Here is a 19963-nt window from a genome sequence, read left to right as displayed (position 1 = left end):
AAATATTTTCAGGTACTTTCTTAATGATAGGCTTGGCCTGAACTTCTGTAAGAGAATCGCAGATTCAAATCCCAGAGTATGTCTTTGTTTCCTTTACCCAAGTAATGCTACTTAAGAAGTTCAAATACTGTTGGGTGAGGTGGCTTGCACCTGTAATCTCAAAACTTAGGGAGGCCAAGGTGGGTGGATCACCTGACGTCAGGAGTTCGAGACTAGCCTGGTGAAACCTTGTCTCTACTAAAAATAAAAAATTAGCTGGATGTGGTGGCACGCATCTGTAGTCCCAGCTACTTGGGAGGCTGAGGCAGGAGAATCACTTGAACTTGGGAGGCGGAGGTTGCAGTGAGCTGAGATCACATCACTGCACTCCAGCCTGGACAACAGTGCGAGACTCCATCTCAAAAAAAAAAAAAAGAAGTCCAAATGCCTAGCCCCTCATGATTCCAAATTTTGACTTAAATATACTAATCTGCTGGAAAAGCTGGAATGAAACTCACCCCCACACTCATCCTTCCAAGGATGATGTCTGGGGAATTAGCAGAAACAATGCAGGTAAAAAGCTTTCTCTGGGTGGATGTATTAGTCTGTTCTCACACCGCTATACAGGCATACCTGAAACTGGGTATTTTATTTTATTTTATTTTATTTTATTTTATTTTATTTTTTGAGACAGAGTTTTGCTCTTGTTGCCCAGGCTGGAGTACAATGGCACGATCTTGGCTCACTGAAACCTCTGTCTTCCGGGTTCAAGCGATTCTCCTGCCTCAGCCTCCTGAGTAGCTGGGATTACAGGCATGGGCCACCATGGCCTGCTAATTTTGTATTTTTAGTAGAGATGGGGTTTCACCATGTTGGTCAGGCTGGTCTCGATCTCCTGACCTCAGGTGATTCACGAGACTGGGTAATTTAAAGAAAGTAGTTTAACTGACCCATAGCTCTGCATGGCTGGGAAGGCCTCAGGAAACTTACAATCATAGTGGAAGGGGAAGGGGAAGCAAGGCAATATCTTCCAAGGAAGGGAGGAGAGAGAGAGAGAAGCGGGAAGCACCACACTTTTAAACCATCAGATCTCATGAGAACTCACTATCATGAGAACAGCAAGGGGGAAATCTGCCCTCATGATCCAATAACCTCTCACCAGGCCTCTCCTCTGACACATGGGGATTGAAATTTGAGATGAGTTTGGGTGGGGACATAGATCCAAACCATATTAGTGGCTGAAAAATGCTGTATGTAAGAATAGTGAGGAGACACCATTTTCATGAAACATTAAAGGGTGGGGAGAGGAGCAATACCAAACCTAAAATTACCGAGTATTAGCCGGGTATGGTGGTGCATGCCTATATTCCTAGCTACTGGGAAGGCCAAGGCGGGAGGATCACTTGAGCTCAGGAGATCAAGACCAGGCTGGGCAACATACTGAGCCCTCAACCCTACTAAAAAGAGAAAAAATTAGCCAGGTTGTGGTGGCACACACATATACCCCCAGCTATGGGAGGCTGGGGTGGGAGGATTGCTTGATGCTGGGAGATGGAGGCTACAGTGAGCCATGATCACACCACTGCATTCCAGCCTGGGTGACAGAGTGAGACCCTGCCTCTTGAAAGAAAAAAAAAAAAAAAAGAGCTAAAAGTACTGAGTAAACAAAGTCCAGACAGGGCACTAAGTTTAGAAAAAGAAAGATCTAAGCCAGCTGACAGTACAGAGCAAGGCTGTCAAGGAAAGATCAGGAAGCATTGTATATAAACTACTTTGAAGACAAGTCACTCACACAAAATCATTCCCATCTTGACATAATTCATCAGCCAGTAAAGAGCCATAATGGGCGGGATTACTAGACTGTTGTTAAGTTAGCTAATCAAAGTCATAATGTACCTGTATTACACATCATTAGCAGTGGCCTTCCAGTAACAGATGGGGATATGAGAAAGTGCAAAGAAAAGGGAGGGAAGCATGTCCCCAGAAGGTTTGACTTAGAGTCATAGCTTACTAAAATACGTGGCAAGAATGCAATATCCATCGTCACCTCAATTAAACCTTTGCATAAAGGGATGCTTCTGCATTGCTTTCCCATAAAAAGTGCTACCTACGTAGCTATGTTGCCTGTAGCTTGCCTTTCTCTTGTCCTAATTCATTCCATAAGTAGAAACTGACAATTCAAAGAACTGATAGGAAGAGCTGAGACTTTGAGGGCCAGATCAGTCCTCTATGATCTTGTCTCTTAATGAAGCCCCATTTATCTGCTCACCCTCTCTAAAGGGTATTTCTCAGATAAACTTTCCATAACTGTGTACCAAAGTTCCTCCACCAAGTTGCATTTAAATTTCTCATTCTTCTGAAATATTTTCAAATGTATAGCAGAAGTGGAGGGATAGTAGAAAGAATTCCCCCAGACCCCCACAATCATTTGAGAATAAGTTAGCAACATGATGTGCCTTATTTTTTTTTTTTTTTCTTTGAGACAGAGTCTCATTCTGTCGCCCAGGCTGAAGAGCAGTGGCATGATCTTGGCTCATGGCAACCTCTGCCTTCTGGGTTCACACGATTCTCATGCCTCAGCCTCCCGAGTAGCTGGAATTACAGGCGTGTGCCACTGTGCCCAGCTAATTTTTGTATTTTTAGTAGAGACAGGGTTTTACCATATTGGCCAGGCTGGCCTTGAACTCCTGGCTTCAGGTGATCCACCCACCTAGGTCTCCTAGAGTGTTGAGATTACAGGCATGAGTCACTGTGTATGATCTTCCTTCAATTCTTGAGTACTTAGTGTGCTGGTCTTACAAACAAGGACATTCTTTGCATAATATCGATACAATTAAAATCAGGAGACCAATTGCCACATTGCCACATTACTACCATCTAATCCACATACCTCATTCGAGTTTCAATTCTTCCCAAAATGTTCTTTATAACAAAAGGATCCAATTCAGAATCAGATATCGCACTTGTGTCTCTTTAGTCTCCTTTGTTTGATAGGTTTCTCTCAGTCTTTCTTTAAATTTTATAACCTTGGCACTTTGTGTGTGTATGTGCTTTTGTTTTTGAGACAGGGTCTACCTCTATTGCCCAGCTGGAGTGCAGTGGCACAACAGCTCACTGTAGCCTCTATCTCCTGAGCTCAAGTGATCCTCCTGCCTCAGCCTCCCAAGTAGCTGGGACTACAGGAGTATGCCACCACATTAACTAATTTTTTATTTTTTTGTGTGGAGACAGGGTATCCTTATGTAGCCTAGGCTGGTCTCAAACTCCTGGGCTCAAGCAGTCCTCTCACGTCAGCCTCCCAAAGTACTGGGATTACAGGTGTAAGCCATTGCGCCTGGTTCACCTTGGCACGTTTGAAAATGCCTGCTGTTTTGTTTGTCCCACAGTACAGCATTGTCTGATCTGGTGTTTCCTCCTGAATAGATTCAAGTTATGAATTTTGGGCAAGACTATACCAGAAGAGCTATGGATGCTAGGTGAGCTTGTTACTATCAGGGTGTCATTCTCCTAGGCTGCTAAGTGGACAGAGCTAGGGAATATATGTATATGAACATGTGTAAACGCACATTACATTTGTATTTATTTCTTTTCTTTTCCTTTTTTTTTTTTTTTTTTTTATTTTTTTTTGAGACAGAGTCTCCCTCTGTCTCCCAGGCTGGAGTGCAGTGGCGCCATCTTGGTTTATGGCAACTTCCGCCTCCCAGTTCAAACAATTCTCCTGCCTAGCCTCCCGAGTAGCTGAGATTACAGGCACGTGCCACCATGCCCGGCTAATTTTTGTAGTTTTAGTAGCGATGGGGTTTCACCATGTTGGTCAGACTTGTCTCAAACTCCTGACCTCAAGTGATCCACTGGCCTCGGCCTTCCAAAGTGCTGGGATTGCAGGCGTGAGCCACCGTGCCCAGCTTATTTGCATTTATTTATGTATTTAGCGAATGTACTGAAAACCATGGGTTCACACTGATACCTCCGAAACCAAGTCAACACCACAGGGTTATCCTAGTTTTCTCTCTTTCTATATATACTGCTCCCTTCACCAATGATAGGAAAGCAATTAGGCTACATTTTATTGGTAGATGAAAATTAGGTGGAGCACTTCATGGACTCTAAACAAGGGACTGAGTGATGAGGAGATTTGGAATCAAATATATACTTTCTCCCCTTCATTTGGCTCAGTGAAAATTTACATCAAAATTTGCCTCTATAATCTCATTTTTAATAAAAAAGCAGGCAGATGTTGGAAATGGTATCTTTTTCTTTCTAGAGCATTTTGGGGGGGGTCTAGAAATGGAAAATAGTGTTATTGTATAGAATTATGCACCTTTTTCCTTAGTAATGAAGAATGAATGGGTATTCAATCAGAAAGTGAAAAAAAACTTTTATTAAATGATGTTGAACTTTAATAGTTTTAATCTTTAATAAGCCTAGAAGCATCCTTTCTAGAAGGTTACTTTGTGAATTGTGAACAATGAAAATTTGAGAAGCCCTCCTGTTTATCAAAAATCAATGTTTCTTTTAATTAACGGGGCTTAGGAAAAACAAAAAGCACTTTTCCACTGCATTGTTTGCAGTTGTTCTTCATTAGACAATACCAGGTTTCCATTAGTCTTGTGTAATTCAAGAGCCCAAGAACCATTGTCAAATGCTGAAGATGTTACTGCATAAGTCTGATTTAGAACAGCTATTTGGATTTCAATTATTAATGAAATTAGTGTCCTGAATGTCAGCAAGAGCACTGCCTTAGGTAAAGGCTGTAAAGGAAATCATATTAGTGTGGAATTTCCTCTCCTTAGGGGCTCCTCTTAGATTACATTATTCACTTAGCTATCTCCTGTCAGGAAAATGGAAATGTTAGCCACAGTTTGATCCTGGGGCAGAACCAAAGGGAGAAGTTAAGGGATTTCATCATGGCATCAATTCCAAAACATTTGCATGGTGCTGGCATTGCCTTTTGTCCCACTGAGTGTTTACAAAGTAGCACCAGTGAGGATAGCATCAACTGGCAAATGGAGAAGGAGGAGAACAGAGTGGAGAGGAACCCTGTTAGGAAAAATTGAGCGGCATTCCATCTGGTAGGCAAGTTTGCGTTGCTCCTTTTTAGGATCTGCCTAGGAATGTTGGCAAGCGTGATGGCTCCCCTGTGGGCCTGCATCCTGGTGGCTGCAGGTGAGTCCTTTTCATGATTTTACTAGGCATTAAGGATTAACTCTCAGAAGATAGAGACAACATTTTTGTACACTGTGCCGCAGAACTTCTCAGGCGTGTTTGCTTTTATTCATCATCTGTAAAATGCCAGTCCTGTGAAGCTACATTGAAAACAATGATTTGTTTCTGACTTTGTTCCTATGATTGCAAATACACACACATACAGCATTAGACTGTGGGGCTTTTTACACGTAGCTGAAAGTATGCTCTGAAATGTTATAATTGCTTGATAAATCTCTGCTTCTCTAGAATCAAGCTCTCTACAGCTTGATTGAGAGTTTGGGGCATTCTTTTTCAGATTTGCTCTTATGTGTGGATAATATGTTTTTATTATCCAAAATAGTCTTGGCTTCATTATCAGCTGTTAGCAGCCCAGAGAAAAAGGCCGTTAGATTTTTCATAGCTACAAGACATAGGTATATCAATTTTGGTATTAGAGGCCTTAACATCTCGCCTTACAAAATCTATGTAGGTGATGAGTATATCTCTAAAGACAGGCACTGTAAACTTGCAAGTTTTGAATTTACAATTCCTCTTAAAAGTAATTTAGAAGTTAATTTTTTTTTCTAATTTCTAGAACTATGCTTCCATGGCACCAGTATTAACTCTATTGAATTGAATCATTTTAGTTAGGATACAATTGATTCTTAGTACACGTGCACAAATCAAGAATTTATGATTATGGTGGTGTTTAGCAATACCCCGCTTTCTTGAGTTTCTCCTAGAGCTCATATCTGAATTCTGAAGTTTTAGAATGTAACTGGAAGTGGAATGAGTCAATTACAGAGATGAGTTAGAAATTTGGTAGCCAGGAAGCTGGAAATGATTCTTTTATTGGGTAGAGAAGAAAAATAGCCACTTATCAGTAAAGTATAAAAATCTTGGATGTTGAACATAAAGGATAAAAGCATATCTTAATGGTAAAAAATAAAAACAGAGGAAATGTCATTAAATGCCAAATGGGTTTCTTAGCAGAAAATAATTGTGAGCGTTAAACTAAGATAAAATAGAAAAATGAAGGTAAGAAAACAGACTAAGTTCTTAACAATATCCTCTCTAATGTTTTCTATTATGCATGATTTTGTTCTAAATGTAGCAGAAATAAGTGTTTTAATAGTGCCTGACAACCAGTGCTTTACTATAAATCATTCCGAGGATACTTGTTGCAGAAAGATCTGCCCTGTGGAATTTTACCTGGGTTTTACTATATTTACTTTACATATTTTACTGTATTTACAAATCAAGATAATTTGCAAATGTAAGAGCACTGAACCAATCCCAGGGGGCAGTGTGTTGGTATAGAAGGAGGCCTGAACAAGGAGAGCCAGCTAATTCCTGCTTCAATGCTCACCAGCCACGTAACCCTGGGAAGTCAATTAATCTCTTAGAGACTCAGTTTCCTGTAAGTTAACTTTATTTTGGGTATTCATGACAATCAAATAAGACAGCATTGTTAAATTGTAAGGTGCAATGCAAATGTAAGATATTATTAACCTGAAAACACTTACAGAAAATACCACTGGCTATTTCTGTCCAATAATATACTCCACACAACATGTCAGTCTTCTTTCTGAAAGGTTACTTGCTGTTGTTCCTAATATTCTGAAGGAGCCAGGTTACACTTAATCATGTAGTGTCATGATCAAGAGCTTGGGCTTCAAAACCAGTCCAGCTATATGTAAATATCACTCCCTTCGCTTGCAAGCTTCATGACCTTGGGCAGTGCTAACCTCACTATGTCAATAGTCCCTCACCTGCAGTAATAGTGCACTTCTCATAGATCTGTAGAGTACCTGTTTCATAAGTTTGTTGGGAACGTTGAAGGGGATCATTCATGTGAGGGCTTAGCCTGGTGCCTGGCATACAGTCAGTATTCAATCAGTGTTTGGAATTCAATACATAAATCTCATTTCCTTTTAAACCTCTCAGATATATGTGTAACTCTCTTAAAATCCTAGAGATACATAGCAACTAAAGCAAGAATGGCGCTTTCCATCAAAGTGCCCTGAACACTTTAAGATAGGTGCATGGGAGAGTAAGTCATTAAAACAAGGAAAACAAAGGAATAATTGTATTGTGTTCTTATCTTCTTCTTTTTCAATCTCTCTTCACCTACAAGTGCTTCATAGGTCAGTCCCTAACACATTCTACTTTCCAGAAATCTTACAAGTGAATTATTTGAAGGTGATTATTAGCATTCAAGAAGGCAGTTTTGGCGAGGAATCTTTTCTGGGTCTGTTGATAGCTTCCATCAGTGTCTTGTTGAAACATCACTGAACTGTGAGTCATTTAGTGCTTGTGTGAATGTCACATTAGCTTTCAAGGGGCATAATTTACTGTTAATTAATGGTCACTTAAATCCTTAATCTCTCTCCTGTAATTGATCTTTCTCCTCAGGCAAATTTGCATTCATAGTAGAAATGTAATTTATTATTTCTTCCCATCTTAAACAAAGAACTCTTTCCCCTTTTGGTTTATTTAAACACGTTTCCATTTGCTTATTATTTTTCTCCTTTCAGTGCTTGATTCTCTTTTGTTCCTAGTCCTAGCTTCCAGAACTTTCTCTTTTTAACCAAGACTTTGACCCATTCTAGAAAACATGGGTTTATCCATAGGGAACCTGTGGATTGGTTCCTAGACAAGATCACAGAGGGGAATTTGAGTCTTTGTGAGCAGACGGTGCGGGGACCACATACAGAATTATGTTTTAATGCTGTCTCAGGTAGTTTCCTGTATTGAAACATGCTCATTTCGGTGTTTCCCCAACTGAGACTTGAATTGGGAGCTTCCAAGCGAGGTAAACGTGAAGCTGCCCACAGCAAAGTTGGCAGGAAAAGCACTGGGCCAGCTTTGCTTTGTGCTCCCGACTTCCCTCCCCTGGGGTATACCAGCAAGAAATGTTCTCAGGTAGAGAGATTCACAGCACACTTTTTGACAATAACAGCTCACAAAAACCCTACAAATGATGTCTGATGCAAGCCACCCACCTTAGTCCTGCACGCCTGAATAGCTAACGCCATTTTAGGCATCTTCTTGGGTGAATAGTTAGGAAGTTAAAATGCTCATTAGATTCCCAGTTCCGACGGTAATGAAAGTGTATACAGAACTGTCCACAAGGAGTCTGGCATTGCACCTCCAGCATTTTTGTTAGCATTTTGGTCACACTGACATTGTTAAATCATAGAAATTGCTGCCTGTGGCGGCAAGTGACATGACATCATTCATAAAGAAATGGGTATAAACAGGATTGTCGCACAGGGAGAAGCGATCTCATTTACAGTTTCCTGCTGGATCCCTCATACCTTCGGCAGCTCATCAAAATAACCATCAAAACCACTGAGAGCCCAGGCAAATTCACACGCAGGACACTACAGAGAGATTTCACTCACGCACTTTGTCAGGAGGTGTACAATTTGCTTCGGTCCAATGACTGAGTGAAGCATTGAATCCCCTAAGGGCTGGCAAAGCTTGTGAACAAAATATCTTTCTGCAATTCAGAGAAAGCCCTCACAAATTTGTCACTTCCCATTGCTGGTGCTCATTTCTCTTGCTTCCCTTCCTCTGGCCTCCCTGGCCTCGACACCAATCACAGCTCCTCTGCAAATCAAGATTTTTGGGTCAGAAGAAATGGTTGTTCCCTGGAACCAGAGAGAATTTTCTCAAAACAAAGATCTCATTTTCTGACAAGTGCATTTTATTTAGGGACAGATGAAATGAGAAAAGAGATTTTTGAGGAGAAAAGTACAAATTTGGGCTCCCGTTAATCCCATTATCTAGAAATCCATACAAGTTTTTGGGGTTGATGGGTTTGTTCAGGTTTTTTTTGCTAGATCTTTCCATCGAATTTTTGAATTACAAATGAAAAATCAAGAGAAAAACCAAGGCGGGAGTTAAGTTTTGGCTAAGTGTGTAGGTGGTTTTTTTCTAGATGCTAGGAGAGGATGATACAGGAATAAAGAAATTATTCTGTCTCCAAAACGCAGGCCTGTTGTAAAATGAAATTGTAGGTACAGTTTTGCAGACTTGGAGATGGCGCTGATTTACTTGTTTTTACAATGAGATTTCTCCATTGGGCACCTAGGCCATCAGCTTACTTTAAGCGTTTGCCAAAGGCCGCACCAACTGGCTGTGAATTGATGCAGAATTTGGCGAGCTGAAAGCTATATTCTAGTAACAGCCACCGAGTCCTGAACAGTCTGAAACCTCCTAAGGAAACCAAGCCCCTCTTACTTTATCTTCACAATGATAGTTTCTTTCCAGGAATTCTAGCCACAGATACACATCATCCCCGGGATTCTGCTGTGTATCATCTCAGCAAGCAACTATTACAGAAATATCATAAAGAAGTGAGGCCAGTTTACAACTGGACCAAGGCCACCACAGTCTACCTGGACCTGTTTGTCCATGCTATATTGGATGTGGTAAGGACCATCTTGCCCCTTCCTATTCTTGTTAACGTCTTTTAAAAGACATGCAGGAGCCTAGGAGAGGTCATATTTTCGAGACTGTAGTTGAACTGGCAGGGAAGTTGTGCCAGATTCATTTTAGCAGTTAGGTAAAATATTCATTAGGCAGATCATGCTTTCTAGTCCCCAGTAGACACTGTGAAGGGCAAATCGTCTAGATCATGGAATTAAGATGTTTTAAGAAATGTGAAACTGGGTGTGGTGGCTCATGCCTTAATCCTAGCACATTGGGAGGCCAAGGTAGGCAGATCACTTGAGCACACCAGTTGGAGACCAGGCTAGGCAGCATGGTGAAACCCTGTCTGTGCATAAAATACACAAACTGGCCAGGCGTGGTGGTGCATATCTGTAGTCCCAGCTACTCAAGAGGCTGAAGAGGGAGGATAGCTTGAGCTTGGAAGGTTGAGGCAGCAGTGAGCCATGATCATGCCACTGCACTGCAGCCTGGGTGGCAGAGCCAGACCTTGTCTCCAAAAAAAAAAAAAAAAAATATATATATATATATATGTAAATATATAGTGGTTATAGATCACAGTACATATTGTATGAATATTGCTGAAACCAAAAATAGTAATAGGTATTTTATCCTGTGGTTCACATTTGTTAATGATAATAACAGATTTAAGAGGAGATTCACTACTTATTGCTTGAAATTTAAAAGAGAGAAAAATGCCTTGTTATCTTGAATTCATTAGGGGGCTTTTGCATCTAAAGCATTTGCTAAGGATGTTGGGGAGAATTTGTTTATTAAAGCATCCTTTTTCTCTTATATCTGAAAGATAGGCTGTGGGAATGAAATGAACCCTGTAAAGTAGTTGTCAGAGTTCTTAGGAAGCCATCAGCAAGCAATGGTCCTGATGGTTAGCACCCCTACCTCTTCCTCCTTTTTTCTAATTACAAAATCTTCTATTTCAATTGGTTCCAGAGTCATTTTGATTTCACTCTCCCCCCCCCCTTTTTTTTTTTTTTTTTTTTGAGACGGATTCTCTCTTTGTCGCCCAGGCTGGAGTCCAATGGCACGATCTCGGCTCACTGCAACCTTTGCCTCCCAGGTTCAAGCGATTCTCCTGCCTTAGCCTCCCTAGTAGCTGGGATTACAGGCATGTGCCACCACACCTGGCTAATTTTTGTATTTTTAGTAGAGACGGAGTTTCACCTGTTGGTCAGGCTGGTTTCGAACTCCTGACCTCAAGTGATCCTCCTACCTTGGCCTCCCAAAGTGCTGGAATTACAGGCGTGAGCCACCGCGCCCAGTGATTTCTCTTAAAAACAGACTTTACTGAGCTTGTTTTGTTAAAGTAACTTAATCATTGTTTTTTCCATTTACTTCTCAAAAATTGTTTTCTAATTGAGGTAAAATATACATACATGGAAATACACAGATCTTAAGTGTACAAGCTGACGAGTGTTGCTAATTACGTATACCCATATAACATACATACATTTATTTATTTATTTATTTATTTATTTATTTATTTATTTATTTTGAGACAGAATCTGGCTCTGTCACCCAGGCTGGAGTGCAGTGGCACGATCTCAGCTCACTGCAACCTCTGCCTCCCGGGTTCAAGGGATTCTCCTGCCTCAGCCTCCTGAGTAGCTGGGATTACAAGCATGCACCACCACGCCCAACTAATTTTGTATTTTAGTAGAGATGGGGTTTCACTATGTTGGTCAGACTAGTCTCGAACTCCTGACCTCAAATGATCTGCCCGCCTTGGCCTCCCAAAGTGCTGGGATTACAGGTGTGAGCCACCATGCCCAGCTATTTATTTATTTTTTGAGATGGAGTCTCACTCTGTTGCCCAGGCTGGAGTGCAGTGGCTCCATCTTGGCTCACTGCAACCTCTGCCTCCTGGGGTCAAGCCATTCTCCTGCCTTATCCTCCTGAGTAGCTGGGATTACAGGTACCTGCCACCACACCCAGCTCATTTTTATATTTTTTAGTAGAGACAGGGTTCCATCATGTTGGCCAGTCTGGTGTTGAACTCCCGACCTCGAGTGATCCGGCCACCTCAGCCTCCCAAAAGTGCTGAGATTACAGGCGTGAGTCACTGCGCCCGGCCATGTAACCCATATCTCTATCAAGATACCAAAGATACCCTAAAAGGTCCCTTATTCCCTTCCTAGTCCATCCCCATCCTCTTCACCCACAGAGACAAATACTCTTCTGATTATTTCTTTCAGCAGTAATTAGTTTTGCCGGTTGTAGAACTCCATGTGAATTCAATTTTATTGTGGGTATTCGATTGTGTCTGGCTTTTACACTCGGCGCACTTTTTCACTTGGCATTTTGAGGTTCACTTGTGCTGTTGTGTGTATCAGTAGTTTATTTCTTTTTCTTAATAAGTAGTATTCAGTTATGGCTATATCATGATTTGTTTATCCATTCTCCTATTGACAGGCATTTGGGTTGTTTCTAATTTTAGGATAGTACGAATAAAGCTGCTAAGAATTTTCTTGTACAAGTCTTTTTGTGTATATGTTTCTATTTCTTTTAAGTAAAACCTAGAAGTTCTATGACTGGGTCACAGGATGGTGTACACTTAGTGAGAAACTGCCATACTGATTTGCAAAGTGGTTGTGCATTTTACACTTCCACCAGTAAGCTATGAGAGTTCCTATTGCTACACATACCCACCAACATTTAGTGTTACCCGTCTTTTTAATTTTAGTCATTCTGGTAAATGACTAGAATTTCATTGAGGTTTTATTAAAATTTCCCTAATGACTAATGATTCTGAGCTCTTTTTCATGTGTTTATTGACTACTTATAGATCTTTCTTTGTGAAGTGCCCATTTAAGCCTTCTCTTATTTTTAAAATTGGGTCATGGTTTTTTGTTTTTTAATATTATTATAGATTTATAGGAGCTATCTATACATTCTGGGCACAAGTCTTTTGTTAGATATGTATTGTATTATACATATTACCTCCTATATTATTATATAATATGTAGTTATATCATTATTATAATAACATATAATATAATAATTATATAATACATACACATATTATATAATAAATGTTTATTCCCAGTCTGTGTCTTGGCTATTCACTTTCTTAATGGGTCTTACAATGAATAGAAAGTTTCAAATTTGCTGATGTTTGTTATGGTTCGAATGTGTCCCCAAAATTTCTTTCTTTCTTTTCTTTTCTTTTTTTTTTTTTTTGAGACAAAGTCTTGCTCTTGTCCCCCAGGCTGGAGTGCAATGGCACGATCTCAGCTCACTGCAACCTCCACCTCCGGGGTTCAAGCGATTGTGCTGCCTCAGCCTCCCGAGTAGCTGGGATTACAGGCGCCTGCCACCATGCCCAGCTAATTTTTAATTTTTGTATTTTTAGTAGAGACGGAGTGTCACCATGTTGACCAGGCTGGTCTCAAGCTCCTGACCTCAGGTGATCCGCCCACCTCGGCCTCCCAAAGTGCTGGGATTACAGGTGTGAGCCACCATGCTTGGCCTTTTTTTTTTTTTTTTAATTTTTTATTTTTAGACAACATCTCTCTCTGTCACCCGGGCTGGAGTGCAATGACGCAATCTCGGCTCATCATAACCTCCGCCTCCCGGGTTCAAGTGATTCTCCAGCCTCAGCCTCCTGAGTAGCTGGGACTACAGGCATGTGCCATCACACCTGGCTAATTTTTCTATTTTTGGTAGAGACAAGGGTTTCGCCATGTTGGCCAGGCTGGTCTCAAACTCCTGACCTCAGGTGATCCACCTGCCTTGGCCTCCCAAAGTGCTGGGATTACAGGCGTAAGCCACCACACCCGGCCTCCAAAATTTCATCTGCAAATTCATATGTTGATGGTATTTGGAGGTGAGATTACCTTTGAAGGTAATTAGGATGGTGGCTATATAAGAAGAGGAGGAGAAAGCTGACCTGACATGCTCTTGATGCTCTTAATTAGGATGGTGGCTATATAAGAAGAGGAGGAGAAAGCTGACCTGACATGCTCTTGACCTCTGGCTGTGAGATGCCCTCCTCCATGTTATGATGCAGTGAGGAGGCCCTCATCAGATGCAGCTCCTTGAGCTTGAACTTTTCAGCCTCCAGAACTGCAAAAAATAATTTTTTAAAAATAAATTACACAGTCTCAGGTTTTCAGATATAGGAACAAAAAATGGACTGTGACAGAGTCCATTTTAATGAACTGTTTTTAAAATTTTTTTTAATTAAAAATTTTTTTTTATTATACTTTAAGTTCTAGGGCACATGTGCACAACGTGCAAGTTTTTTACATATGTATACTTGTGCCATGTTGGTGTGCTGCACCCATCAACTTGTCAGCACCCATCAACTCGTCATTTACATCAGGTATAACTCCCAATGCCATCCCTCCCCCCCGCCTCCCATAGTAGGCCCCGGTGTGTGATGTTCCCCTTTCTGAGTCCAAGTGATCTCATTGTTCAATTCCCACCTATAAGTGAGAACATGCAGTGTTTGGTTTTCTGTTCCTGCGATAGTTTGCTGAGAATGAGTCCATTTTAATGAACTGTTTTTTAAATTTTTAAAGATTTTTAAGTTTTAAAAATTAAATTAAATTAATTTTGTTTTTTTAAGACAGTCTTGCTCTGTCACCCAGGCTGGAGTCCAGGGTACAATCTCAGCTCACTGCCACCTCCACCTCCTAGTTTCAGGCGATTCTCATGCGTCAGCCTCCCAAGTAGCTGAGATTCTAGGTGTGTACCACCACACCTGGCTAATTTTTGTATTGAATTTTATTTTCTAATTAATATATATTACATGTTTGTTGATGAGGGGCATTAGACTCCAGTCTTCTCATCTGGTTTTGGTATCAGGATTGTGTTGGCCTTCTAAAACAGAATTGTTGAGAATTGTTTCCTTCTCAGTTTTCTGAAGGCGTTGTGTAATGTGAATATTTTTTCTTCCTTAATGTCTGATAGAATTTATGAGTAAAATTACAGGGGTCTGGCGCTTTCTTTGTGGGAAGGTAGTCAAATGCAAATTCAACTTTATTTACACATATTCAATTTTTTCTTGTGTCCGTTTTGTTAATTTGTATTTTTAAGGAATTTGTCTCTTTCATCCAGTTCGTCAAATTTATTGACTTAGTTGTTCATTTTTTTTCTATTATTTTCATGCCCATAGGATCTCTAGTGATATGGCTTTTGTGTCTCATATTGGTAATTTGTGTTTTCTCATATTTTCCCTTGACTCATCTTGTCATAGTTTTACCAATTTCATTTTTTTCAAAGAACCAACTTTGGGCTTTGTCATTTTTTGTGTGTGTTTGTTTTGTTTTATTTTGCTTTGAGACAGGGTCTCACTCTGTTACTTAGGCTGGAGTGCAGTGGCGTGATCATGGCTCACTGCAGCCTCAACCTCCCATGCTCTTTAGATATCTTTACATATTTCTTTTCTTCTACTTACTTTCTTTGTGTTTCTGAGACAGAGGCAAGAGACAGACAGAGTCTCTGGGACCCAGTAATCTGATTTTTTTTCCCCTCTAGTTTTGGCTTATACAGAATATTATATAAATTGAATTATATGTTATTTTACCTTTTGTGCATGACTTCTTTCACTTAGCATAATGCCTTTGAGATTTATCCATATCATTGCATAACTCAGTAGTAGTATTTTATTGTACAGATGCACTACAATTTATCTGTTTACCAGTTGTTGGACACACGAATTGTTTCCATTTGGGGGCAATTATGAATAAGGCCACTATAAACATTTGCATATGTTTTTCTTTCTCTTGGATACATGCTTAGGTATAGTATTGGTTACTTGTATGATGGGTCTGTTTAATTTTATAAGAAACTATCCAGCTGTTTTCCAAAGTGGCTGTTATCATTTTGCATGTCACTCACAATGTGTGAGAGCTTCAGTTTCTCCACATAATCATTACTCCTTGACATTGTCAATCTTTAATTTTTTTTTTTTTTCTTTAGACAGAGTCTTGCTCTTGTCGCCCAGGCTGGAGTGCAGTGGTGTGATCTTGGCTCACTGCAACCTCTGTCTCCTGGGTTCAAGTGGTTCCCCTGCCTCAGCCTCCTGAGTAGCTGGGGTTACAGGCACTCACCACCATGCCCAGCTAATTTTGGTACTTTTAGTAGAGATGGTTTCGCCATGTTGGTCAGGCTGGTCTTGAACTCCTGACCTCAGGTGATCTACCTGCCTTGAGCTTCTGAAGTGGTAGGATTACAGGCATGAGCAACGGCGCAGGGCCCAATCTTTAAAATTTTAACCGTTGTAGTAGGTTTGCAGTAGTATCTCAATGTAGTTTTTAATTTTTATTTCCCTAACATTTGAGCATGTTGAACATTTTTTCACGTGCTTATTTGCCAATTGCCAACTGTATATCTTCGGTAATATGTCTGCTCAAATCTTTTATTTATTTGTAAAGTTCGGTTGTTTATTATTTTATTATCAGGTTACAAGAGTTATTTATGTACTCTGAGCTTATTTCTAGACTCTTCTATTCAACTAATCTGGATGTTTGTCTTTCTACTGTTTTGATTACTGTAGCATTGTGGAAGTCTTGAAATAAGATAATGTGAACTTCTAATCTTATTCTTCTTTTTAAAAATTGTTTTAACTTTTCTAGGTTGTTTGCATTTCTATATAAACTTAGAGTTGACTCATCAATGTCTATTTTTAAAAACTGCTGGAATTTTGATTGGTACTGCATTGAATCTGTAGATAAATTTGAGGAGAATTGACGTCTTAACAATATTGAGTTATCCAGTCCATACATGCAGTGTATCTCTCTGTTTAGTTCTTTAACTTCTTTTATTAATGTTTCATCATTTTTAGTGTTTTGCATACATTTGGTTAAATTTATCCTAAGTATTTCACATTTTTGTTATTATAAATGGTATTTTAAATTTGAATCTAGTTGTTTGTTGCTAGCATACAAAAACACAGTTGATTTCTATATATTGGTTTGGGAGTCTGTGACCCTGACATCTCTTTTTCGTTTAAGAGGCTTTTTTTTGGCCGGGCGCGGTGGCTCAAGCCTGTAATCCCAGCACTTTGGGAGGCCGAGGCGGGCGGATCACAAGGTCAGGAGGTCGAGACCATCCTGGCTAACACAGTGAAACCCCGTCTCCACTTAAAAAATACAAAAAATTAGCCGGGCGAGATGGCGGCGCCTGTAGTCCCAGCTACTCGGGAGGCTGAGGCAGGAGAATGGCGGGAACCCGGGAGGCGGAGCTTGCAGTGAGCTGAGATCCGGCCACTGCACTCCAGCCCGGGCGACAGAGCGAGACTCCGTCTCAAAAAAAAAAAAAAAAAAAAAAGAGGCTTTTTTTTTGGAAGATTCTTTCAGATTTTCTGTGTAGAAAATCATGTTGTCTGTGAGGAAAAACGGTTTTACTTCTTTCTTTCCAATCTTTATACCTTTGTTTTCTTCTAGTGTCTTGTTACTCTGACTAGGACCTCCAGTACAATGTTGAACAGAATGTTATACTGCTCTATAAATATTAATTCAATAAATGTGGTTGATAGTGGTGTTGCAATCCTTTTTTTTTTGAGATGAAGTCTCATTCTTGTCCCCCAGGCTGGAGTGCAGAGGCAGGATCTCAGCTCACTACAAACTCTGCCTCCCAGGTTCAAGTGATTCTCCTGCCTCAGCCTCCCTAGTAGCTGGAATTACAGGTGCCTGCCACCACACCCAGCTAATTTTTGTACTTTCAGTAGAGACGGGGTTTCACCATGTTGGCCAGGCTGGTCTTGAACTCTGACCTCAGGTGATCTGCCCACCTTGGCCTCCCAAAGTAGTGGGATTACAGGTGTGAGCCACTGTACCTGGCCGAAATCTTCTATTTTATTTCCTCTAGTTGTTTTATTAATTTCATGGAGTGGGATGTTAAAATCTCCAGTTATGATTGTAGTTTGTCTATTTCTCTCTTTGGTTCTGTCAACTTTTGCTTCATGTATTTTGAAGCTATGTTATTAGGTGCATACACATTTAGACATATACATATACATATATATATATATATATTTTTTTTTTTTTGAGACAATATTTTACTCTGTCATCCAGGCTGGAGTGCAGTGGCATGACTGTGTCTCACTGCAGCCTCAACCTCCCGGGCTCAGACAATTCTCCTGCCTCAGGCTCCCAAGTAGCTGGGACTACAAGCACATGCCACCACACCCAGGTGGTTTTTGTATTTTTGGTAGAGATGGGGTTTTGCCATGTTGCCCACCCTGGTCTCTAACTCCTGAGCTTAAGCAGTCTGCCCACCTTGGCCTCCCCAAGTGCTGGTATTACAGGCATGAGCCACTGTGCCCAGTCTTCTTAATAAACAGATTCTTTTACTGTTATGAAACGCTCCACTTCATCTCCAATAATATTCCCTTTTATGAAGTTTTTCTTATGCTGACTTCCCACATGGCATATTCTTGGCTATCCTTTTATTTTCAATCTATTTGTGTCATTTGATGTCCTTTGTATTTGAAGCCATTTCTTGTAGACAATATATAGTTAGGTACATGCTGAAAAGAAATATATAGGCAGGCCCTGTGTACACTTCACCCAATCTCTCCTACTGGTAACATCTTGCATATATATAGTACAGTGTCAATACTAGAAAATTAACACTGGTACACTCTATAGAGCTTACTCCAATTTCTCCAGTTTACCTGTACTCATGTGTGTGTGTGTAGTGCTATGTAATTTTATTACAGGTGTAGCTTTTTGTAATCAGCACCACAATCAAAGTACATAATTGGATCATCACCACAGGGCCCCCAGGTGCTATTCCTTTACAGCCACATTCCTTTCTCTCTGCTGACTCCTAACCCCTGGCAACCATTAATCTTCTCTCCATCTTTAGGCTATTTCGATAATATTATAGAAATGGAATCATACAATATATTACCTTTGAGACTGGCTTTTTTCCTTTAGCACAATTCCCTTATGGTCCATCTGTGTCGTTGTGAACACCAATAGTTCATTTCTTTTTGTTGCTGAATATTATTCCAGATTAGGGCTCTTTTTTTGTTTTTTTACCAGTCTGACAATCTATGCATTTTTTTTTTTTTTTTTTTTAATATAGTCTCACTCTGTCCCCCAGGCTGGACTGCAGTGGCATGATCTCAGCTCACTGCAACCTCTGCCTCCCGGGTTCAAGTGATTCTCCTGCCTCGGCCTCCCAAGCAGCTAGAATTACAGGTGCTCACCACCACATCTGGCTAATTTCTGTATTTTTAGTAGAGACGGGGTTTCACCATGTTGACCAGGCTGGTCTTGAACTGTTGACCTCAAGTGATCTGCCTGTCTCGGCCTCTGAAAGTGTTGGGATTACAGGCATGAATCACTAAGACCAGCCAATCTATGCATTTTAGTGGAAATGTTTAGCTCATTTGCCAATACCATCTTGCTATTTGTTTTCTAGTTGTCTCATCTGTTTTTGGTTCTATTCCTCATATCCTACTTTATTTTCCATAATTTTTAAATTTTTAGTAAATATTAAAAATAATAAAATATTTAAAATATTTTAAATATTGGATTATAGTTCCTCTATTAGCTTTTTAGCAATCCATCTTTGTATTTTTTTTAGACTTTGCCTTAGGAATTTCCATATTCATCATTAACTTATTGCAGTGTACTTAGAATTAATATTTTGACACTTCACATAAAATGTATGAAACTTACAACAGTAAAATTCCATGTATCTGCTCCCACTTCTTTTGTGCTACTTTTATCTTCAATTTTACATTTACATACAAAGTATACTCACAAAATGATGTTATTATTTTAAGGTAATCTGTTACAATAATTTAATGATTCATTTTCAATTTATTTTAATAGAGATGTTTTTCTATGTTACTATCTTAGTGCTAGCAGTGAATCAGAATCTTTGATTTTTTTTTTTGGACTGAGAATTAGCCATTTAAATCAATGAAAAAATAAATGTGAAACTTAAGAGTACAAGGTCTAAGCCTGGCATGGTGGCTCACGCCTATAATCCCACCACTTTGGGAGGCCAAGGCGGGCGGATCACCTGAGGTCAGGAGTTCGAGACCAGCCTCAACATGGAGAAACCCCGTCTCTACTAGAAAAATACAAAATTATCCGGGTGTGGTGGTGCACACCTGTAATCCCAGCTACTCGGGAGGCTGAGGCAGGAGAATTGCTTGAACCTGGGAGGTGGAGGTTGCAATGAGCTGACATTGCGCCATTGCACTCCAGCCTGGGCAACAAGAATGAAACTCCATCTCAAAAAAAAAAAAAAAAAGCCAAAAAGAGTACAAAGTTTAAATTTTTTTCCTTTTTACTGATACAGGTTACTTTGGTGTCATTTTCCCCCAACTTAGATAAACCCCTAATCAATTGTT

General features: G+C 40.1%; 1 protein-coding gene across 2 annotated transcripts in view; it reads left to right on the top strand.

Moving 5' to 3' along the window:
• Positions 1–4955: 4955 nt before the first annotated feature.
• Positions 4956–19963, top strand: part of HTR3B (5-hydroxytryptamine receptor 3B) — a 41388-nt gene continuing 26380 nt past the window's right edge. Inside the window, exons 1-2 of one of the 2 annotated variants that reach the window (XM_010372369.2) lie at positions 4956–5145; positions 9445–9605. In XM_010372369.2, coding sequence (XP_010370671.1) covers positions 5094–5145; positions 9445–9605 — 213 coding nt within the window. In that variant the 5' untranslated portion in view covers positions 4956–5093. Of the gene's footprint in view, positions 5146–5865; positions 5874–9433; positions 9606–19963 lie in introns of those variants that run through there. The other variant, XM_030918745.1, reaches the window with a different exon arrangement.

The sequence above is a fragment of the Rhinopithecus roxellana genome, chromosome 15 (genome assembly GCF_007565055.1).
Source record: "Rhinopithecus roxellana isolate Shanxi Qingling chromosome 15, ASM756505v1, whole genome shotgun sequence".
Classification (NCBI taxonomy): domain Eukaryota; kingdom Metazoa; phylum Chordata; class Mammalia; order Primates; family Cercopithecidae; genus Rhinopithecus; species Rhinopithecus roxellana.
This window is presented reverse-complemented; position numbering and strand designations above follow the sequence as displayed.